Raw genomic sequence first — 22,779 nt, forward strand, 5'->3', positions numbered from 1 at the left:
TGCAGGGCAGAAGGAGCAGCACCCTGCTGAGCACAGGACATTTCTGGGTCCTGCTCCTTTCCCCCAAGAGCCTCCAGCCATAAAATAGTCGCCCTTCCTTGTTCATCCCACACAGGGTGCAAGGGGAGATGTTCAAAGCAAACAAAGGTAAGGACCACAAGAGAGATGGGTGCAAGAGATCCAGAAACAAGATCCTACGGTGGACATGAAGAACAGATGAATTTGCCCTTGTTTTTCTGCCCTAGTGGGTTGCAGAGAAGGCAGCTCCCGAGATGGCTCCCTCCCAGATCCCAAGCTGGCTGGCTCACTGTTTGCTTAGTCTTTTTGCCTGTTCATCTCCTTTTTCCTTCAGATTGTCTTGGTGCTTAACACATCGGGTTATCCACAATCCCTGCCTATCCCCAGCTCAACACTTGTTTTGCAAAACTCCATGGAAGCCTCCCAAGGTGGTCCAAAAGAGAATCTCTCCTCCCTGCAAGCCTTGTCTTGCAGCACCTCTTCATCAGATCTAATGGCAGGGCGTGTTTCTTGTACCCAGACAACTCAGTCCTTCCGCAGCTGGATTTAGCCTCAGGGTCAGCCAGGGAGCTGGCAGCGTGTGCCGGGGGGAGGCAGGCACCAGCGTGCGTGAGGAAAGGCTTCAGCACGAGCTGAAACTGTTCAACTCCCTGCAAAGCCCCTGGGTATTCGGTCAGGCTGAGGTGTTCGCCTGCCGGTGCAGCTCGGAGATTAGCACGCTGAGCTGAAAAGCCCTGCAAACTCAGCGCATAGTTTCCCAGCTAATCTCTTCCTCTGGCAGCTCACGTTGGCGATTCAGGGGCACAATCACAAGGTTGTGTGCCTTCACCGCTGGATCCCTTCTCTCTACCCTGCCACATTCCTTGGGGGCCTGGCCAGTTTGCTATTTGTTTCAACTCTCTCCAGAGCAGGACTGGGTTACACGCCTCATTTCCTCAGCCACGGGAGGGAGGCAAGAAGAAATCTGGTCCAAGAACCCTGCCAGGCTCCCCTCTGCAGCAGTACGGGTGCAGCTAGGATCTCTGGCAAGGAGCAACCCCTCAGCCCAGCAGAATCCCCACGGGATGGTTTCTAGCGGTGGGAAGAAGCCACGCAGCACCTCGTCCCCAAGGCTTAGAAGTGACACCTACATGGTACGCGCTGCTGCCACCTCCGCTGCCCCCGTAGCCATACTGACTGGATGCCCACTGTGCAGGGGTGGCATTTGGGTTCTGCCCCTGGCCCGTCACGGCAGCGATGGCACTGAACATCTGGGAGGTCATGTTCTGCGGGAGGGCGTTCACTGCACGGGTCAGGTCTGCAAGAAGGACCATCGTGTTAGACAACGCAGAGCCTGGAGGAGGACCTTGCACCCCAGTTCCACCAGGAAAGGCCTGCACTGACCTGCCAGGTTAATGTTAGCTGGAGTAGCGTTAATGGAGGCTGGAGTCCTGGTCCGACTGCTACTGCTGGGGGTAATACCTGTGTAAAACAGAAGCCAAGGGGGATGGGTTAGTTCTCCCAGAAGAGCAGCTACTGGTCTGAAATTCAGGATTTGAAAAAAAATCGTTGGAAACACTTGTATTGGCAAGGTGCACTTTTACCGGGACATGGCGTGTGCAGGACTGTATGGTGGGAGAGGCTCAGGGAGGGGAAAGGGGCAATCCCAGCCCTTGCTGCATGGCCCACATGGGCAAAAGATTAATTTTTAGGAGAGCTCTTAACAGGTCCATGGAACACAAAAACTTGAGCACTTTGAAACCTTCCAAGTATAGAAAATCCTAGAACACATTTCAGGGACAAAGAACACAGAATTGCCCCTGCGACGTGACACCCACGAAACAGAAAGCTGAGACACAGGCTTTGGGATGCTCACCTGGAACAGGGTCCTGATAATGATCCTTAAACCATCGGAAGAGTCCGTTCACGGTAGGGAAGATCTGGCCCCGGTAGCGGAATCCTTCTGGTGTGACTGTCACATACTCTATCCTGTGAGGAGGAGCAGTGAATGCAGGAGAGCACAAGAGATCACAGGCTGCTTCAGATACCTGCCTCCACACAGCACCCTCATGCTAACAGGCAACAATAGGAACAGGCATGACAGGCAAGGCCCACAAACTCGGGTGAAGGCTGACTTACAGTGAGACTGACAGAACTGTAAGAGAAACTGGCAGCACTAAGGCCAGGTGTGGTACTGGCAGTACTCGGCTCCAGCTGCTGGGCTTGCCTCTCATTTACCTTGGTTTGCCTCGAGGCTGATATCCCAAGAGGAATTTGCCAGGTAGATCTTTACAGGCACTGATAAAGTAGGGAATAAATGTTGGCTTCTCTTTCTTGGTCTTTATCAGCAGCTCTTCCAGCTTCTAATTAGAGAAAGAAAGAGAAAAAGAAATGCTCAAGGAGAGCCTACATTTTTAGCAACATAGAGAACCTGCAGATATCTCCCTCCACGCTGTTTTCAGCCCGTTTTCTCCCCAGCCCTGATGCCAGCGATCCGACAAGGACCACTAACAGCACTGTTTCTGAGCAGGGTTCTGTGAGCAGACAGACCACAGCCTGGGAGGCTTAGCCCAGGCAATGCATATTACTGGTTCTGATCACAAATCTGCAGAGAGAAGCACTCTCTCCAGTGATCTCTTCCAGTGACATTTACTGGCTGGGCTCTGGCACAGCACTGTAGGTGTTCCTCCACACTCACAGTGCAGGAACCCATCCTGACTCCATTGCTCCTAGACAATCCCCTTGAAACCTACAGCTGGAAAGTGACTGCCAAGCCCCAAGTGACAAGGAAGATCAGAGCTCAGTCCAGCAGCTCATGCTAGACTCAAAGAGTTTAAGATCTGCCCTGGGACAAAGGGCAGATTATCTCCCCAAAGGGCAGATTATCTCCCTATTTATCTCCCACACAAGCTACCGCAGCCTGGGACGGGCTCACCTTCTTGTCTCCACCGTTGCAATCCTGATAGTATTTGTGATTCAACAGGTCTCTGGCAAAAGAAGCCATAGGCTGGACATAGCGAGCGACAATTTCATCCAGGTCTTCAAACTCCTTTGGACAAACACATTTAAAGAGGTATTTAGGGTGCATGATGAGGAACTCTGATCCTACTATACAGCTATTGGTCATCCTGCACAGCAAGGCTGGATGCTTGGAGTGAAAAGAGTCTAAGGAGGAGAGTAACATCCATTGCAATAGCCTGAACACAGCTGCAAGGACAGAAAGGCTGTGCCAACCTGTTCCTGCCAAGGAGGTGGTACTTGTTTCACACCAAATCCTTCCCAGGCATGCTCTGCAGGGCTCTTACCTCTGTGTTAATCCAAAGCGTGGAGCCCAGACTGAAAGCGTTCTCCTTGCCCTCTTCTCGGACATCGACGTGCTGGTAAATCCCATCGTTCACCTTCCAGGTGACAGTAAGGTGGTTCTCCCCTTTGCTGCTTGGCCGAATAATCACGTCCCCTTGGTCCATGGTCTCCATCATCTTCTCAGCTTGCTTGAAGCTAATGTTGTGGAATGACGGGTGAGCAATTACTCTCTTGATGTACGCTAGGGGACAAAGAGGAGTATTTAGGCTTCCAAGAGGAACTGCTTTATTCCAAGCGCACATCTAATTGCGCTTATTCTCCTAAAGCAGCCTGGGAAGGCTGGTGTCACAGGGGAGAGAAAAAGGACAGACTCACTTGTTCGCTGCTGCTTTCTTTTCAGGTCTTCTTCCTGTTTGTGATCTGCTGCCTCAGAGTCAAAGTCATAGTAGGTGTCTTTAGGCAGTTTCCACTCGTTGTTCTTATCCACCAAGTCAGAAGTCCTGCAGGTCAGATCTGCACTGAACTTCTCAATGTCGATCTTCATAATCCTGCAGTGAACAGTCATTCCCACCTGCAGGAGAGGGTCATGCACAGCTGGTCAGCAGGCGTGGCTGATATGCCAGGCACCCTGCGTTACAGAGCAGCCTGTGTGGGGTCGTGCTGCCAATGAAGTACAAGTCACCTCACATATTTCACACTGATACCACCTTTAAAAGTGATCCTTCAATATGAATTGAAAATCACCTGATCCCCAAGACGACTAGAATCAAAAGAGATTAAAGACATTTTTTGCTGGCAGCTCTCTAGCACCTAATATCTACACCCCATGTCACACTGAACACTGCATGTCTGGAAGCTGAGGACAATGAATTTTGGTATTTCAGGTGTCTTTAACTATGGGAGCAGCAAAACTGGACTTCATGATGCACAAGAAAGCAGTTATGTCTGTTCAGAAACAGACTGGAAGACACCCAAAAGACTACTCTACTTAAATGGGAAATGGAAAATCCCGCCACAAAAACTGCAATGTCTTAGTCCAGTTAACCGTGCTGAAGTCAACAATGGCTCTTTAAAAAGCTGCTAAGAGACCTCTGTGCTTACAGGATTATACATCACCTGCATGGACTGTCAGGGGGTCCAAGAAGATGGCAAAGATGTTAAACCTCTATTTTATCATGTGATAGAAATACGTGATTCTGTTTCTTTCAGAACCCCATTCCCTGTCCTGAACAAGACCAGTAACTCTGACGACCTCCACAAATGAATTGCAAAAGAAGAAAAAGTTACGAGAGAGGGAAACAGACCCCGCATATCTAACTAACAGCAGTTCTGTGAACTCTTTAGAAAGCCAGAAACAAAGGGCAGCTCTGCATTAGAATGCCTTCTGGTCTCCCAAACCCAGACTATAATAAATTCTCCCACAGTACAACATGTTAACTGATTAACATGGTTTCTACGAGCTGCCAAGAGAGATTTGCACTGTGGGACAGGGACGCTAACCAGAACCTGAACTTGCTGCTGATTTAAAGTCCTTCAATGAAAAGTAAGGTTTGAGAAACCATTTAGGGAACAGCATTAACCAAACTCTGAATTATTGCCACTGACTCCACGCTCCTCTAGTTCTTGCAGTGTATGTGAAAATTCACTGCTTTCATACCTTCACCCTTTCTTCTGGCCGTTTGACCACCTTATCACTAAGAAATTTTGTTGGGATGAAGCCAGCAACGCCATTATCCAGACGTGTCTTCACTCCAATGGCCTGACCTGGGCAGGAACCGCTGTCAAAGTGATTCCAAACCTGGAGCAAGGCAAAGATAAAAAGTCAGGCAGCATGGAAACACAATAACCCAGGCAGCTCACACTCAAACAAGTCTAAAAGCTGTGTCAGCAAACAGGCACAGCCAGCACAGACGTGTGGAAGGGCAGAGGACAGAAGACTTCAATGAAAGCTACCCAGTAACACGGTCTTCCTGCTTAAACTGAGCAGAACTGATGGGACTTTGCAACCAGGAAGGCCAGAACATTTTTAGACCCTGAACAGAAGCCTGCAGCTAGGGCTGGTTTCTAACGAACGCTATAGGACTTTAAAGTCACTGATTACCAATGCTGGAATTCAAATGTTTGGAAGAGAGACCTAAAGTACAGCTGCATTAAGCAGCAGGGAGTCCAGATAAGTTCTTAAAATTGTGAAGGTGGCAGAACAAACTTCTGTTCTCCGTGTCACTGGCAGCTTCTCTGCGTAAAACACAATCCTAGACCACAAACAAGCCTGCTTTATGTATTTGCAAAGAACTGGCCAGCTTATCCCCAAATCCATTTCACTCCTAGTTCAGTTCACTAAAATCCATAAAGGACCTGTCAAATCCATACTGAGGCAATTAGTCAAAAGTGGAACATTTTATATTTGCAATCAAAGGTCACATTCAGGTTGGGGTCCTGGGGCACTGCAGACATAATCTTGGCTCTGTTACCTTGTTTCTCAAGAGCCCTTGGCTACTGCATCCCTACAAAATGCTCAAGTCTGCTGAGGCGCTCCTGTCAAAGGCAGGGCCAGTGAGAGAAGCAGCCCTACCTCACTGAGCTCTGGAAAGTTATCCTGCTGACAGAAAGGACACTGCCAAAGGCCAGTTTCATCGTTCCGTATTGCCTGGTCGTAGCTTTCTCCTTGCGGTCGCCTGTGGGCTATCCCGGTCACGTTGCAGATGATCATTTTACCTGTGGTGTGATGAGAGAAAAGAGAGAATGAAGAACTGAAAGCCAACTGCAGGGCCAGACAGTGACTTTGATCTAAGGCAGATGCGTACGAAGGTGTTAGGAGACTTCCCAGGTACACGAAAAGCTGCTTCACACACATGTAACCTCAGCATTGTCCTGATGTCACCCTCAGCAACATCCCTTTGCCCCACCTCTACACATCTTAAATCAACTTCGGATGGCAACAATCATCAGAGCCCTCTTAGTGAACGTGGACGCACCTATATAAAAAGTCTCTGGAGTTTCTTTGGTCAGCATGTTGAAGACCTCTTCCGTGTTTGGAGAACGGTATGGTGTTCTCAGGTCCTTGTACCTGCAGCTCAGTTCAGCTCGAATGTCATACAAAGTGATATGCTTGTCACCGTAGCCCTGTGTGGTATTCAAGGGTTATAAAGCCGTAAGTGGCAGGAAGGAGGTGAAAAGGGAATCCAGTATAAGTTACGAAAGAATTCACAGAAGTTATCAAACACCAAATTAAAAAAAAAAAAAAAAAAGAGGACTGCACAGTGTATTATCAAACTGTAGGACTTAGTCACAGTATGTTGAGGAGGTCAAAATTATTACTAAATTCAGAAACAAAATAAGTTCAGCGGGGACAAAACCAACGTAATTACTCTATCTTCCCTTCCCCAGGCATACTTTCTGTAAGCACTTACTACACGCCATTGTCAGACACCAAATACTTGTTATAGCTGTTTATAAATTTTAAAGTGGCAACAGATAAATGCTCATCTCCTAAAAAGGACAAAGGTCACCAGCTACATAACCTAAGAAACTGAGCTGGACAGCACAGCTTCCCCTGTTTCTCAGCACCAGGAATCCCCAGCACACCTGTCTTTCCAGTTCTTCAGCAAAGGCATCAAGATCCAGGTCTTTCAGTCGCTCGGGGTTTTCTAAGATCTCCTCTAGAGCTCCTGCAGGATTAGCATCCTCAGCTGACTCATCATATTCTAAGGCATCTACTGCCATTTTTCTTGCCCATTCGTAGGTTTCGGGATGGACTCTGGAACCATCTAGGACTTCGATGTAGGAATCAGTACTGAAATAAAACCAGAGACGTGTTCAGATAAGGACTCTGCAGGGTTCCAGAGTCAGCTCCTTCAGCCTAACACGAATCACGTTATTGACCATCACTGTTGGCCGCGTGGCTGCTTTGCCACCACTGACCCCAAAGGAACAAACTACTTTAAACAGGACACAAAGAATTCTTCCTTGATAAATCAGTAGGACCCAAGGCAAATTCCAGACCGCAGCTCCTGCGCCTCAAGGTCATAGCCAGGCTTTGGGATGCTACGTAGACTTGATGACTCAGTTTGCTATAGGTGCGGTACGAGCGCATAGCTCCGTAAGTTTCCTTCCTTATACAAGTTAAACACTGCCAACTGGTGGTGCAGCCACCTGCATCCAGTTTGGAGAAGTCTTTGCTTTGCCCTTGCACCTCCGGGACTTGCGTCCTGCAAGATCCAAGCAGCTGGTAGGGCTGGATCACTCAGCGTAAGGATTCAGCCAGGTGTCCTTGCTCAGACTGCTTTTCAAAGGCAAAAAAAACCACTGTGGCAGCCCTAGAAAAAGCACGTTCCCAACAAGTGACCCTTCTGCGCAAAGCTGGCAGCTGAAGACTTAGAAAATGGGTTATCACTGTCCTCCAAACACACATCTCTCGTTCAATTACCAGTAACCTAATGCTCTACAGATTGACCAGTACTGCTATGAGGAAGTTGAATTGCTGATTTATGCCTCTATTCTCAAACTTCAGAAAAATAAAATACTGTTGGTAGGACTAGGCAGAAACCAAACAGAAGTGCATACGGGTCACTGACGGACATGCACAAGGACTACGGAAAGTTAAGGAACAACTGGTTTTAGTCTAGTTCCTCTTGACCACAAAGGGTCTTTCACACCATAGCAAGCTATATAATTAATGTTCCGCAGCTCACATTGCTGGACACGTTTTTAGCTACCCTTAAGAATCAGATTAATAACCAGCAATACCTGAACTTGGCCGGAGATCAGAGGGGCCACACAGAAACTCCTAGGAACATGGACTCCACAGAAGGAGACTGTTTCAGCCTGTGACACATTTAACTTCACAGCCTGTGCAGCACTGAACACAACCCAACACCCACCTATCGCCCAGCGACGCTGTGTCAATTTTGATGAAGCCAGCACAGTTGATAAACACCTTGGGTCCCATGTGACACATCGTAACCAGCTGGGTCCTGTTCTCCAGGCGTGTGTTGTTCTGTTTTAAGATCTGGAGAAAGAGGAAGCAGCATTAAGTTTTACTGTTCAAACCCAAGGATTTACCAGGAAAAGCAGAGGATTCACGCTGGACAGTGCGGTATTCAAAGCATCTGACATAACCGAGACCATCACAAATCATTAACTGTTGCCCTCTGCCTGTGTCTCAACACTGCACGAAGGGAGATGACTCCCCGTGGAACAGCTCCAGCTCGCAGGAAAAGCGTTGGCTTTTTGCCTCGTGTTTTCTGCAGTATGGAGGCGTCCTGATACTATGACAGTGCATCCGCTCCTGTGAGTTCAGGAGCTAGCTCGTACTGACAGATCTGCTGAGTTGCGTGGGTCTGTGAAGGACACAAGTCCACAAACAGCTTCGGGGTTAGGCGCAGTGAGGTAACACATATGAAAACCCGCCGACGGAGCTGTCAGCTGCATCTGGCACGCAGAACTCTGACTCAGCTCGTCGCAGCACTGCCATCAGGCCAACTCGCACACAGTTCGGGCTGCTTTGTTTTTGTAGGCAGTGACACAAGCCTCCTTACCTTTAGCAGATGAGTGCCTTTGCGTGGTCCCAGGCCACACACATACTGCAGCAAAGCCTGGCTGTGAGGGTGAGCAATTGCCCGATTGACATCCACTCCCACCTCGTTCACACGGTTTATGAATTCGCAGTAGAGGGCATTCAGCAGTTCCTCCTTCACCACGTGCTCCTGACAGAAGGGAGAGGCATTAGCCTCGCAAGGGGATGTGTGCAACGCTTTGCCATAAAGCAAGCAGGGCCAAACGCAGTAGACTGGCTCTCAGGTGCTGTACCGCACCTCAGAGTTACCCCTGGGAACAGCCTAAAGGCAGGAGGCAGATGAGCTAAAGAAGGCAGAAAAAAAGGTGCTGTGTAGCCTGAACGTGGCACAGAACAGGCAGAACTTGCACCGGTTCAGCTTGGGATACTTTTCCTTGACAGAAAACAGTCCCAGGTCTCCCAGGCCACTTTATTTATTTATTTATTTTCCCCTCCCAGAGATGGATCCCCCCTAGCCAAGGATCCTACAAGAAAACCTTACCTGCAGAGGGTGGAGTTTCAGGCAGAGAATATCCTCATCAGAGCTGCAGACCTGGGCAAACTCTATGAGAGGATCCTGAATGCGACGAGCAAGGGAGACTGCTTGACGCAGCAGAGGTGGGTAATCCCGGAACTCATTCTGCAAGAGGCCAGAGAATCACATTTTGTAGCACAACATGCCAAGACGTCAGACAAGAACTGGAACACAGGAAGCATTTGGTGCTCAGGCAAAGAGAACCAAGATTAAAGACCCACAGGAATGATGCTGTAACAAGGAATGAAACAAACCCATCCACTCAGCTGAACAAAATTGATTTCAGAATGCACCAACATCTACTTTGTACATCTGCTGGTGCCAATTTCTTCAGGGAAACCAAAACAAGATGCTTTGCCTTGACCCAGGGATCAGCATGTCACTTTCTAGATGGATCGCATGAGGCAGTGGATGACACAAGGCTGGGCCACCACAATAAACAGAGGCCAAGACAGCCTGAGTAAGACTAAGAGGTGTCTAGAATAACAGAAGGCTCACCTCAGACTTCTTGCTGTTCATGTAGAGGATGGCCAGTTCATTGTCCACCAGCTCCACTCCTATAGAGGACAGCTGCTGCCCCTGATCCAGCTCATGAACAATTCTCTTTACATCCTCCATCAGCATCTGAGCATCCCTAGGGAGAGATGGCCAAGGGTATTGAGGGGAGAATGCAAGACTGCAGTTTGCTACATACTCAAAAACTGTTTTGGAGGCTGCCTGCTCCTCCTCCTGCTAACTGTACAAACAATGACACGTGAAGGAGCACAAGGAAAGGACTGCAAAGAGACCTGGAAGTGGAAGGAACACAAAGACACTTGCTCTGACCTGTTCTCGCCTGCGATTGTCACCACGTGAGGCTTCTTGTTCAAAAGAAATTTTTTCAAGGTTTCAATATCCTGTGCCTGGAAAGAAAAAGGCGAGACAGTTCAGAGCAGAAAAGCTGTGGAGAGTTTCTGCATTGAATTAGCTACTAGTCTTGGGTTCCTATTTCACAGGGAAAATCCTCCCTCACTGCTACCTTGATCTGCCACCACGACATGGATCTAGATAAATACCTTCTCCAGAGGACCTGCAGACAACTGCAAGGACAAACATGAAAGCTGTGCAGAGGAGAGAGTGATGCTGTCATGCTTCTGTGTTTCAGGATAGCAGTACAAGCAGGGAATGGAAGTTAAAAGCCTGTCCCAAGCTCCAGTAGGCCCTGCAGCCTTTCACTGTTACAGCGTGATCAGGGAAAGGGGAGAAGATTGCCGTAGCTGTGTAACCACAGAAGCTCACAAACCCCAACCGACAGAACTCAGGAATGGCAAGGTGCTGTCACTCCCTGTAGGAGGAGCAGCAGGAGCGAACTGGAATCTAACTGAAAGCCTCTCCAGCAGGATAATTACAGGGTGGAAAAAAAAAAGGCAGAGTTCTTGCATGCAGGAGTGACAAAGCCTGCGCTGTCTTCAGACTGGTTATTCCTCACCAGCCCACAGCATCACCCAGTACCAAAAGCAACCTGAAGGCACTAGTCTCAAGACATGAGCTGCGCCAAGGCTCACCTTCTTCTCTCTCTCTTCCTCACGCCAGGCATTCCTTCTCTTTGTGAAATGTGGCAATCGGAGGAAGTCTGTAACCTCGCCCTCTCCATTAACAAGGGCGCAGAACACGGGGTGGTCCCTGCAAAACAAAGATCACTCAGACACAGAGGACTGCTAAAGCTGAACACAGATCCAGAGCCAATTCCTCTCCTCCTACCTGGCTGAGGAGAAGGCAATGCCTAGCACCCGAATCCCCTTCCCTTGGTTTTCGTCCATGAAATCATCGTCTTCCTCCACTTGCTGATCAGGACGGTATGAAGCTACTTTTAGCCAGTTGTACAGCTTGCGGCTGCAAGCCTAGCAGAACGGAGAAGGAGAGACACGAGTGAGAAAATCCACTGCAGGTGCTCTGGTATAGCCCTTCTCCAGAGGGAAGGTCAGGGACTGCTCAGGGCAGCAGGACAGAAGAGTCTGCCAGGATTAGGACCAGGTCTCCAGACACACAAAGCCCATTTTTCCTCCCACTGAAACATCTGCTTCACTCTCTGTCTTTAGAACCTGACTCAGACCTCCCACTGTCCCCTCCTCCTTCCCAAGTGCCTGTATATGGCCTGTGAGCAGCCATCCTCAGCAGGCTGCAGGACTTTTAGCATTTGTTAACCCCAGGTCTGACTCAAACCCATCTGTCCCCCACCTCACCTTGAGGACGTACTCCTTGGCCTCCACCAACAGCTTGTTCTTCAACTCTTTAGCCATCTGCACGTAGAGGAACTGGTTGAGGGACCGCTCAATGGCCATTGTACGCTGCCGATTCCACTCCTGCACCTGGTGGCTGAACTCATCCCGATAGTAGAACTGTTTGATTTCCTCAAAGTATGTCTGGTCGCTACCGTAACTGCAAAAAAAATGACAGGGGGAGATAGAGACAGGCTCCAAACGCCTGCATTGATGCCACCACTGTCAGATTCCTGCACGGGGACGTGACAGTAGCACCTGATTGAGGAAGCTACCTGGTAAGTACAGAGAAGGGCCAATCCTCCCATCCAAGACTCCTTTAGGTGCAAGAGCTATGCTGCTAGACAGACCACAGCTGAACGTTCTGCTGGCAGCACAGAGAGGACTGACACAGGGGAGCCCACAGCCACTGCAGCACACCCTTACCTTACAGTGTGGCTGCTCAGATGTGCAGGGAAGAAACCAAGGAGCCACACAGCAAGGGTGATTTGGAAACAAGCACTGCCTTTCACAAAAAGCCTAAAGGCTTTAGAATTTGCTTTCAAATGAATAAGCCAGATGTCTTCTAGAGTTTTCAGTAAGGTGATGATAAAAGCGAGCCCCCTGAGGCGGCTTATCATTAAGGCACAGGAAACCACCAGACCACGACCTCCAGGAGCAGTCTGGGTTACAGAGGAGCTCTAACAGCACAGCAGCACTGGATGAACGAGCTCTGCCAAGGCACAACCAGCGAGGACTCACCCCTCCACTCCTTTCATGTCAATGCTGATGTCTATAGTCAGCAGGGCCTCATCCTCCGCCAGGCTCATTTTCAGGAACTGGTCATCTCGCAGCTCCTTCACAGGCTTGTTCTTCAAGTATTTAAAGGAATAGGCATAGTGGGCTTCATCAATATCCTGGGAGAGAGGAGAGAGTCAGTATGCAGGCAGGGCATTCACAAGGAGTGACCCTACTGTACACTGGTTTTCATTAAATACCCCGTCACCCCTATGCCTGCCAGTTTACGTTTCCTTCCCCAGCACGACACAGTGGAATCTGTTCCCAGCTCGAGAAACAGACTGTTCCAGCAACTGAAGGCAACATCTCAACAGTAAGAATCAGGTCTGATGAAATGCTTAACTAAAAATGCAGCATGCTGCTGAGCTGGCCACTCCAACAGCCCAGCTCACACACTGCTCTAAGATTTATTCAGAGTTGCCACTGACACGGGAGAAGTTTCCAGATGCAAAACGAACATTTGTGTTTTATTTAGATCCTTCACCAAATTGACCCACAGAGTCAGAGCTTCCTTCCTTACCTTCTTCCCCTTTTTGGTTGGTGAAATGTTGATTTTAGCTCTTTCTTGGAAAGTCTGTCTCAGGACCTGCCTGACCAAAGGCTCTCTGGCTATCTGCAAAGCCACCATGTACCGGGCTCCTTCCAGCACAGCTTCTGGACTTGGGAACTGACTAAAAGGAAAAAAAAGCAACATTAAGCACTGAGACTTGATAACGTGCCAAGATCCTCTCTCCTGCTTCACCCGCAGGCGCTCAGCAAGGATCCCCACACACTGACCTACACACGTAGTCCTTGGCCAGCTCCAGGGGCTCTGCAGGGAACTGCTCTGTCTCATGCCGCTGGTAACTGTCTCGGAGATTCTCTCCGAACTGCTCGGGTGTCAGACCAAACTTTTTAGCCAGGCTGTCTGGGGGGGAAACAAAAAAAATCACAAAAAATGATGAGAAGGATACTGTAGACTATACTGAGCAAAATTACCAGTCCTCCTTCTCCAAGTAAGCCACATAGCCCAGAAAAGCATGCAGGCTAGGCCACAACACACTACGAGCTCAGCGTGACAGAGCAGAGCCCTTACCCAGCCCAGCTGTTTGACAGATGGTGTACATATCCCGACGGGAAGCCTGCTTCAGCTCAGGCCCTTTCTGCTCATCATCTTCAGCATCCTCTCCTTCACCTGCGGGAAGCGTATGCTTAGCAAGGCCTCTTTACAGAGGCATACTGTCTGCTGCAGTGTGTCAGCAGCACAGCAAAGGGGACAAACACAATCTACCCTGTGCAACACAGCCCCTAAATCCCATGAACACAACTGAAAGGTCACAGTAGCCTTACAATTATTCAGCGTCAGACAAACACCCTGAAAACGCTAGCTTTTCTTCAATTTCTCTATTTTGCATGATTTTAACAGCAATATCTCTGGGTTGTATGCTAAAACACACATCAGGGTAGTTGGATCTTTGCTTTTACCCCATCATGAGGGGCGATATTCTGTCCCTTGGAAAAATAACATCCTGTATGACAGATTTTAAGCATTTTTAGAGATGTCTGGAAGACCTGGGACTAACCTGAGATGGAAGGGAACCGCAGAGATGGTCTGTGCACACACAAAGGCTTTTCAACAAACTTTCTTACTACTCTTTTGAACCAGGATTTTGAACCAGCCCTGGATTAGGAGACTTATCAAGTTTGGGGACAAACCTTCTTCCTCTTCACCATCCTCTCGGATACGCTTTTGCTTCTTTCGAGCAGCCTTTGCAGCATTCTGCATCTTGGGGATGTCTCGCCCATAGTACAGCAGGAAGTGATTATACACGTCCTTCAGCTCGTCCATGGACTGCACATCCTTCAGCCTAGGACATGCAAAGCCAGCATGTTACATCCTGCTCACAGCAGAGCTGTGGGCAGAGCGCTCACGGAACCTGCTCTGGGACAGGTCAGGCAGAAGGAGTGCTTGGGCTCATCTTCTGAAGGAGTTTTAAATATTTCTCATTGCTGGCGTTGTGGTGAGGCTATAATCAGTGTAGTGCAATGGCCAGAGGGTCAGTGTTGTACAGATAGGTTGGTACACATTTTCAGTCATTTTGGAATGAATTCAAAAACGTCATGGCACCATACCTCTCCATGTCAGTAGTATCAAGGGCCCTTATTCCATCAGCCAAAGGCTTGTCTGGGTCAGCAGATATTTGCTCATACTGGTAGGCTTGCATCTTCTCAAACAGACGTGTCAGGTTCTGCTTGCGGATCTTCAGCTGGGTCCACTAACAAGAAAACAGAAATCTCCAGTGAAATGCACTGTAGCTGTGCGTCACCTTTATCTCCTCCCTTCCCAAACAGGGGCTCCTAGAGAGGCACTCCCAGGATCTCAGGATATTTTCTCTACAGCAGAAAAGGAACTTGCACTCCTTGCAGGAAAGGTCACTACACAAAAGGATCTTGGTGAAGGGAAAGGACTATTTTTTGCACCCTCTTTTGTCAGATAATCCTTTAACACCACATGATAGCAGAGATGCAAAATGAGTAAAAAAAAAAGCATAGAAGGTCTCCAGCTAGGTGGGAAGATAAAATAAATGCTGATGGGATAATTACCAATGAAAACACCCCTCACCTTCTCATCCCACTGCCAGACTCTCCACAGGTCGTTGATGTGCAGCTCTGGCTCTACGTACTCCTTTCTGTAGAAGGCGATGAATGGGACCTAGGTCAGAAACGAGACTCGTCAACACCAAGCAAAAGGAGAGTGCGCTGCTCCTGGCAGCCAGGAGTCCAGAGATCGCTCCTGTCCCATGGCGGAGAACAAGCTGATGGGGCAGCAATGTGGGAGATGTACTGAGTCGCAACACAACTCGAGACTGTTCCACCAAAGAATGCATCACATACACCAGAGAGCTTCTGTGACATCAGGCAGCACCTGAGAAAACAGGCCGAATGGACCATGCAAGGTTCAAGAGACTCTGGAATTCCTCCACCTCATTTATCTATTTGTCCAGGATCAGGCAAACAGGGCAATAGCAGCCCCATCAAACAGGCCTTAAAACCTCTGCTGTCCCATCTCACACGAGATGAGCTGCACTTTGCAGAGAAGCACCATTTTGTCACAGGACAGGCAACCAGGTATGGCACCTCAGACCTGACTACTTTGTTACCCTAAATACCTCCAGCAGCCCCTTGACTAATCCTGCCTGGATAAGGAGACGGTGACTCAGGCTTTGCCTCGAAAACGAAGCTGAGTTATGAGGTACCTCAAAGTGTTGATTTCTCATGAAATTCAGGGCTTCTTTAATCTTCTGGATGGTGCTGGGCCCCTTGCGGCTGAAGCTGCTGGCGGCTTGTCCACGATCAAGGTAGTCAGAACTTTCCTAAAAGGATAAACAACACATTATGGTGCTTAAAAGAGCAGTCCAAGCTAAGGCTGGAAAATGGTGATCCCTCTGTTAGCTGGAAATACAGGCTTAGCTACATGCTGCGATTTTAGACCACAGAAAAGCACGACTGGCTTAAAAGAAAACACAGAAGCAGCATCTGGCCAATGTAACCCATCGTTAAAAGCAGATCGCAGCTAATATTAGTTTATCCCTAAGTGCACAGTGGCTCAGAGATCTTTCAGTCTTTTATGACAATTATTCTCGCAACGTCTCTGTGCTGCTTTTTGTCCTGTTTTATCAACGTGGAAATGAAGACGTGTGTGTTAAGTGACCCACTCAAAACCAGAGAAATAGAAAAGTATCCTGGGCATGACATTTCTCTAAGCAAACTCTTGGAACGTCTCCAGGCTAGAAATCTATAGCACCTTCAAGTCACCAGCCATCTTAGGACAGAAGTCCCAGGCATAGCCCTTTACCTGCAAGGAGATGGTGGGTGTTGCAAATGCATTCCTGTAAATCCAGTCAGCTTCTTCCTCCAGCTCGTCATCTTCAGCATTCTTTACTGGGATGGATCGCAACTGTGAAAAGACAACAGGATTAGCAGAGGCACACACAGCACCAGGGCTCACTGCAGCGTTTTTAGGAAGCCTGGAAATGACTGTTTTGAGCTGCAGATTGCCTCTGGGGTCTCAGTAGCTGCCACACCCACAGGGCTATGCTGAGGACAGCTCTTCAACACCTTCATCTGAGCACACAGCAAATCTGCATCAGCTTTCCAGTAGGTAAAAAAGCCAACAGGTCTGTCAAAGACGTGTGGAAAAGCCTGCAAAGGTGCGTAGCCTTCTGTGACAAAGGATTCAGGGTATCTGTGCTTCCTACAGGACTCCCAAGTCCCTTGAAGTTACATCCTCTGTTCCTGCCCGTCTGCCCCTGCTCCAACCTTGTTATCACTTTTCTTGCTGCAGCCACGGAACAGAACATAAAACAGCTCCAAACCCTCTCTGGGCATTTAGGCCAGCCACTTCTCTTTCAGGCGGAGCCTGCTCTAACCATCACCGATATCTGTGACTACGAGAAGACATCTGAACGAGCCACTTATGGCCAGAAGACATTACACACAGCACGCCCTCATGCTGTACAGGCTGGCACAGAAAAAAAGGGTCCTTTGAAAAATTGGCAGCTTCAGACATCACATTTCACAAAAGCAGGTAACAAGCTTCTGCACAGAACTGTATTAACATACACTAAAGGGAGATCAAAGGACACTGACTGTCCAGGGAAAACCTGAATAAGAGGCAAAATTAAGTGAAAAATATGAGATAACAGAATGATTCCTAGCAGCACAAATGGGACGCCACACGGACAGCAGTATAAATCGCAGCCTCTCAGATTATTTAAAGTGGATTACAGAAACGCCTTGCAAGGAACAGTTGTGTCGGCTGGCACAGCTATAGGGTGGAAAGCCCCAGCAAGCCTCTGGCACTGCAGCATCACTCTTGTTACAGAGGCACAGCTCACGGGGTTACTAACAGCACCAAACAGAAAGGGCATCTCAGCAGAGCACACGCCCTGCACCGCACCCAGGAGAGCAACACTGGCACCCAGTGGCCAGAGCGAAACTATGACCGGTGCTAAACCCCCTCCGGGTTTACACAGGCAGAACAACTCAGTTTCACTGTTATGTTGGAATGTGGAGCTTCAGCCCGCACATTTACGGTGGGATAGACAAAAAGGGAAAGGAGATACCAAAATCCAGGCAGCAGCCGGGTGAGAAAGCTGGCCTGCAGGTCCCAGGCCTGCTGTCCTCAGTGGGCACTGAAACGCTTTCTGTTTGTACACCCGTCCCCTCTTCCCTCACCTGGAACCTCTCAGGCATGTCTGTCATGCGTATCTCGTTGTCCTGGTCTGTTAGGTGACTGCTCTCCAGCTCACTGGGCTCGTACATCTCAAAGATGCTACGGCGACTGACGCGCTTCTTGGCAGTCTTTTTGGGTCGGACACGGGTCTCCCCTTCAGCCTCTTCATCCTCGTATTCATATTCCTCCTCCATCTCTTCATCGTACTCGTTGTACTTCTCAAACTCATCATAGTCGAAGTCCACACCGAAGATTTCCTGGGCTTCCTGCAAGGCACTGGAAGGCAAAAACTATCCTTCAGCCCCACGATGCAGTTAAAAACAGCGTTCTGGCCACAGCACCTAAGTTTAACCTTTGGTTTTGCATCTAAGCTAAAAAACTGTGGATAGGTACACAGATACTTGAGCTGTACATGCAAATACTTCTCTTAAGGGACTGGTTTTGGCATTCCCATAAAAAAATCTAGGGAAGAAAGGAAGAAGTCTGTGACTTCTTCAATGTCTGCCCCAAAGCCCCGTGTTTAAATTCACCACATTCCTTTGGGGAAGGAGACCAGCAGTATCCAACCACAAGCTGAATCACATTGCAGTTGCAAGAGTCAAGTAATCTGAGCACTTGAGCACTGTTTTTAAGGCTCCGGGCCAATTTCCAATCAATACTTACGCATCAGTGTATCCAGGGAGCTTCTTTCGCCATTTGGGCTTCTTCAGAGGTTGTCCGTCGTCATCCACGATGAAGTCATCGATGTCTGGACACGGAGAACCATTTTAGCAGTCAGCGCGCACACACGCTCAGCCAGTACCTCTGGCAAAGCTCAGCTCAGCCAGTGCAGCTGTGCGCCTCCGCCACAGGCTTAGGCTGCTGCCTGCTGCCAGCCTGCACAGCTACCCACAGCATCTCCTTCACCAGCCTCAGAAATTCCAGGAGCCTGAACCACAATTACAAGCTAGAACAAAGTTTTAAACCCAGGAAAAGCCGTCTGGTAGCTATCTGCAGCTCAGCGCACAGAAAATGCACTCAGAAGAAAAAGCCTTCCTGCTTTGGACCCTAGACAGAAAGAATTTCTGCAACTCTTTTAGCCCATCACCACCGCTGGTGCCAGACTAATACCCAAGAGCACAAGTAGGGCAGGCATGCACAGTGCTACTAAGTGCTAAACCGTGCCGCCACTTTCTTTGTTTGAAGCGTTTTCATGTCGAAGGGAGCTTAGAGCAGACATTCAACACCTCAGCGTATGCAACATGCTTCTGGACAAAGCAGTTTAACAGACAAACTAAATCTGCTACCCAGAAACGTTTAATTCTAAAGATAGCACTAATCAGACCAACAAGGGCTTGACCACAACAGGGCTCCAGCTTTTGGTTAACTGTAGCTCAGTGGAAGTCTTATCTTGGTTCCTGCGCTTTAGCCCTACAACAAACTTCAGATGCAATTGGCCATCCATACTCACCAGATTCATCTTCCTCCTCCTCCTCCTCTTCTTCTGGTGGAGCAACGGGAGCTTCAACAGCTTCCCCTCCCTCCTCGCCTTCGCCATCCTGAAAGATTTCTTCAGCAATGGCTTCCTTCTCATGCTCTTCCTTCCCGTAGTCCTCCTCTTCATCATCCTCATCATCGGACATTTTCCGCACGCGCCTGAATTTTTGCTGCAAGCAAGAAGTCTTGTTAGCGCGTATACCTCCTGGCACGGACGCTCACGCTCCGCGTCATCTCTGCCCGGCCAGAACTGCGCTTCCTCTGCTCCCTCTGGAGGGGGAGCAGGACGGAGCCCAGCACAGGCTTCCCTGGCTCCAAAGGAGCCGTGCTGCAGGTAACTTTTCCGCACAGGAAAAAGTCACTGGAAGGTGGGCTCTTCCAAACCTGCGTCGCAGAGGTGGGAGGGGAGGAGCACAGCAGACGTTACAAACAAGCACAAAGCGTTTGGCAAACCCTCGGAGCCAGTGCCCAGTTGCCTTGGCAAGGAGAGAGCGCAACAAGCGCCTTGGCAAGGAGAGAGGCAAGGAGAGTTAGCAGCAGCGTGGAAACAACTCACCCGTTTGACTTTAACACCCAGGTTCTCTTCGATGAGGTCGAAATCGTCATCCTCCAGGCGGTCATCAAAAGCTAACAGAAGAAAGCAGAGGCGAATTACAGCCTCCCTTCACTGACGTGGGAACGGACAAGGCAGTACGAAGGGTACAGCTCACCCAGGCCACGCAGACAGCGAGGGCAGAGGGAGAGCTCTGCTCTCCAGCAGGGCAGTGCGAGAGTTAACACCGCGGCCCGCTAACAACCATCCCACCACTTACTGCGCTTTCTCTTTTTGTGGCCAACGTCGTCTTCAGAGTCACCAGAGTCACTGGCTTCTTCCTCCTCTTCCTCCTCCTCATCGTCATCATCGTTAATGAATCCTTTCAGGTTCCCTTGCTCATCTTGATCATCCAGATTTTCCTCCTCCTCTTCCTCATCTAGGGTGGAGGACAATAACCACCGCGTAAGTGTCTAAGGTTTATCTCCAAGGCTCTTGGCTCGGCTCTGTACAAACATTTTCCTTCGCACTATCTGCGCAGGGAGCCTTTACTGAACGCTTTTACTGACACAGAACCCGGCCAGGTGCTCACGCCGGAGCCCCATTTCTCCTTGCACGCCCTCTCTGCAGAGGGAACAGGCGGAGCGGTCACACCGGGAGAATTCCTGTGCTTTTACTGTTTACTATCAAACTGTGCATCCCACGGGGGCGAAGAAATGTACTTCCTACTGCCAAATACAAAAGCCATCTTAGCGCTTTGAGGAAGGGAAGCGCTTAAACAGCTGAGAACATCGCCTACAGATGGCCACGCTATTGCTGCACGGTTACTGCTGCATCCACAGAGTGAGGAGACGTAAAAACAGAGCTGCGAGGCACGCAGACAATTCAGCCTCCTCGGCGCAGACGGGAAGACTCACCGTCCTCATCTTCCTCTACAAATTTCTTGGTTACTCTGGGAACGACCTCCCCGTCCTGGTTGTACTCCTCCTCCGACTCCTCTGCCTCGCTTTCTACGAAGTCAGACATGGCTGCGGCGTCTCACGCGCAGGAGCTGGGGAGAGAGGACGCATCCATCACGTCAGCTAAGGCAAAAGCGTTTCAAATCATCTCTCCAGGTCCTGAATTGCCCAGAGCACCCCCCCGTGCCTGAACGCCCCTGTCACCAGAGATCAGCCAAGCGAAGCCAGCAGCCCCGCGCTGTCGGCTCCTGTCAGGCTGCGTCTCAGCGAGCAGGACACGACCGTCGCAGCCGCGCTCGCCGCACAGCCGGGCTCTGGACCAGCGCACGTAGCCACAGCCCTTCACCCCGTCCATCCCCTCACGGCCAGGAGAGCGACCCTCCGCCGCCCCTGACGCAGCGCCGGGTCAGGCGCACCGTCCGACCAATTAGGACCTTAACGTGATTAATCCTCGCTCGCTTAATGAAGCCGGGGTGATCCCCAAAGTGGCCTTGGCTGAGTGCTGAGCGAGGCTCCGCCGAGAGCCAGGGAGCCCCGCCGAGCAAACGGCACCCTGGAGGGTGCTGCCCAGCTCAGCACCGTGCGGATGGAGCCACGGCTGGCCCAGGACACCCCACGTCGGGTGCCGAGGGGCAGAGACCAGGAGGGAACGAGATTCTGCAGCAATGGGGTCATTTCCATACCCAGAACCTTTTGTTTGATGTTCTCCCCCAGTGGGGTTTCTGGAAGCAGTATAAACCAGGGCTGGCACGAAGGAAAGTGTTTGCCCATCCTAACACGGCTTCAGCTCTGTCTCCTCGAGCCTGTCACTTCCTGCGGTTGTAAGTCTGCTCTGATTTTCAAAGGTTTTTTTTTTTTTTTCGTTCCTTTTTAAACAGGCCAAAACAACAGAAGTTTCCGAAGTCGGCTATAAGAAAAACCTAACCGATTCCCCACACGGCTGTGAGGGTAACAAAGGCAGCCCAGGAAGAAGCAGCAGCCTTTGGTACAAAGCAAAGCTCCGAGGTATCAGATCTAAAGCCAAAACCTTCGCGGTAAATTACTTCTGATGCAACACGACAAAAAAAAAAAACCCTACATGACGGGGAGCGATACCTGACCGTGCCTCCAAATGCTGCAATAACCATCTCCCCACCTGACCGAGGCTTTGCCGTGCCACTTCTCGCGTGCAGGGCTTCTTGTTCTGCCCGCAGCCGGAGCACAAACACGGCAACTTGGAGAAAAACAGGGACTCGCTTCTCACTTAAAAAAAAAAAAGAGTGGAAAAAGGCAGATCTTGGGGAATATTTTGTCTTAAAATATTAATAGCTGCAAAGGAATACGTTGGCCCTGCCTCATTAAAGGAAACCCACGAGAAAGACAAGGGAAAACCTCTGTGAGCGTTCAGACAGGAGCAGGTAGCAGCTCATACTCCTCGGCCGGGGACGCCGGGGCTGCGGCCAGCACCTCCTCACCACGCTCCAGACGGGGACAAATCGCGGCGGGCCAAGGCTGCCGCCCCGCTCCCAGACAGCACGTCGCTATCCTGCCGCGGGTACGGGCCGATCCCCGTCCTCAAACGTATCCCTCTCCGAAACGAGGCATCAGAGGGCGAGGCAGGCGCCGGTTAAATGTGTCTCCCCGCATTTTGAAGCAAAGGCCCGCAGAGGACAGGAGCTGCTTTGTTCGCCAGCCTCCGCCCGAGCATCGTGTCGGTCCCACGCTTTCTCACCCGTTCTCCTCTCTCCACCGGGGTGTATTACGCGCGTAGCTGCGGAGCGAGCGACTTCCACAGCATTTCCCAGCCTAACAAGCTTCCTTCTGCCCGCGACGGCCACCCAAAGCGTCCAGCAGGACAAAAAACCCCCCCACCACAGCGCCGCGTGCTCTCTGCCGGCGAGGCGTTTCCCTCGCAGCTCCACCTTTCCTCCTTACCACTCCTTCTGCCGTTTCCTGGCGATTTCAGCTCGCGTCAAGCGAAATCGGTCCGGGCACGAGGAGTGGCAACGGCTCGGGAAGCCCACCTCGTTTAAGGAGCCAGCCGAGCAGGTTCCTTGAAGCCAGCCACCCACAAGCGCTGGGTGCTTCGGGGCTCCGGCGAAACGCCCCCCAGGACGGGGTCACTTGGCACGGCGGGTGGAATTAAAGGTGGCTTTTACCACGGAGACGTCCAGGCAGATACGTACCGACGGCG

At 50.1% G+C, this 22,779-nt stretch overlaps 1 protein-coding gene across 2 annotated transcripts in view; it reads right to left on the reverse strand.

Moving 5' to 3' along the window:
• SUPT6H (SPT6 homolog, histone chaperone and transcription elongation factor) overlaps positions 1–22,779 on the reverse strand; it is a 28,725-nt gene that overhangs the window by 2,579 nt on the left and 3,367 nt on the right. The window contains exons 2-36 of one of the 2 annotated variants that reach the window (XM_083806685.1): positions 21,702–21,848; positions 20,565–20,698; positions 19,928–20,086; positions 19,672–19,742; positions 19,090–19,285; positions 18,303–18,387; positions 17,642–17,915; positions 16,260–16,361; positions 15,661–15,777; positions 15,027–15,116; positions 14,537–14,679; positions 14,120–14,271; positions 13,500–13,598; positions 13,202–13,331; positions 12,945–13,095; positions 12,389–12,543; positions 11,612–11,807; positions 11,130–11,269; positions 10,934–11,051; positions 10,215–10,291; positions 9,888–10,023; positions 9,357–9,494; positions 8,838–9,005; positions 8,181–8,308; positions 6,886–7,093; positions 6,276–6,423; positions 5,873–6,015; positions 4,958–5,098; positions 3,676–3,871; positions 3,303–3,541; positions 2,933–3,046; positions 2,236–2,360; positions 1,874–1,986; positions 1,402–1,479; positions 1,149–1,315 (exon numbers count right to left, since the gene is read on the reverse strand). In XM_083806685.1, the coding sequence (XP_083662811.1) occupies positions 1,149–1,315; positions 1,402–1,479; positions 1,874–1,986; positions 2,236–2,360; positions 2,933–3,046; positions 3,303–3,541; positions 3,676–3,871; positions 4,958–5,098; positions 5,873–6,015; positions 6,276–6,423; positions 6,886–7,093; positions 8,181–8,308; positions 8,838–9,005; positions 9,357–9,494; positions 9,888–10,023; positions 10,215–10,291; positions 10,934–11,051; positions 11,130–11,269; positions 11,612–11,807; positions 12,389–12,543; positions 12,945–13,095; positions 13,202–13,331; positions 13,500–13,598; positions 14,120–14,271; positions 14,537–14,679; positions 15,027–15,116; positions 15,661–15,777; positions 16,260–16,361; positions 17,642–17,915; positions 18,303–18,387; positions 19,090–19,285; positions 19,672–19,742; positions 19,928–20,086; positions 20,565–20,673 (4,806 nt within the window). In that variant the 5' untranslated portion in view covers positions 20,674–20,698; positions 21,702–21,848. The remainder of the gene's footprint in view (positions 1–1,148; positions 1,316–1,401; positions 1,480–1,873; positions 1,987–2,235; positions 2,361–2,932; positions 3,047–3,302; positions 3,542–3,675; positions 3,872–4,957; positions 5,099–5,872; positions 6,016–6,275; positions 6,424–6,885; positions 7,094–8,180; positions 8,309–8,837; positions 9,006–9,356; positions 9,495–9,887; positions 10,024–10,214; positions 10,292–10,933; positions 11,052–11,129; positions 11,270–11,611; positions 11,808–12,388; positions 12,544–12,944; positions 13,096–13,201; positions 13,332–13,499; positions 13,599–14,119; positions 14,272–14,536; positions 14,680–15,026; positions 15,117–15,660; positions 15,778–16,259; positions 16,362–17,641; positions 17,916–18,302; positions 18,388–19,089; positions 19,286–19,671; positions 19,743–19,927; positions 20,087–20,564; positions 20,699–21,701; positions 21,849–22,779) is intronic. The other variant, XM_083806684.1, reaches the window with a different exon arrangement.

Source organism: Anser anser (genome assembly GCF_964211835.1).
Source record: "Anser anser genome assembly, chromosome: 20".
NCBI classification, from domain to species: domain Eukaryota; kingdom Metazoa; phylum Chordata; class Aves; order Anseriformes; family Anatidae; genus Anser; species Anser anser.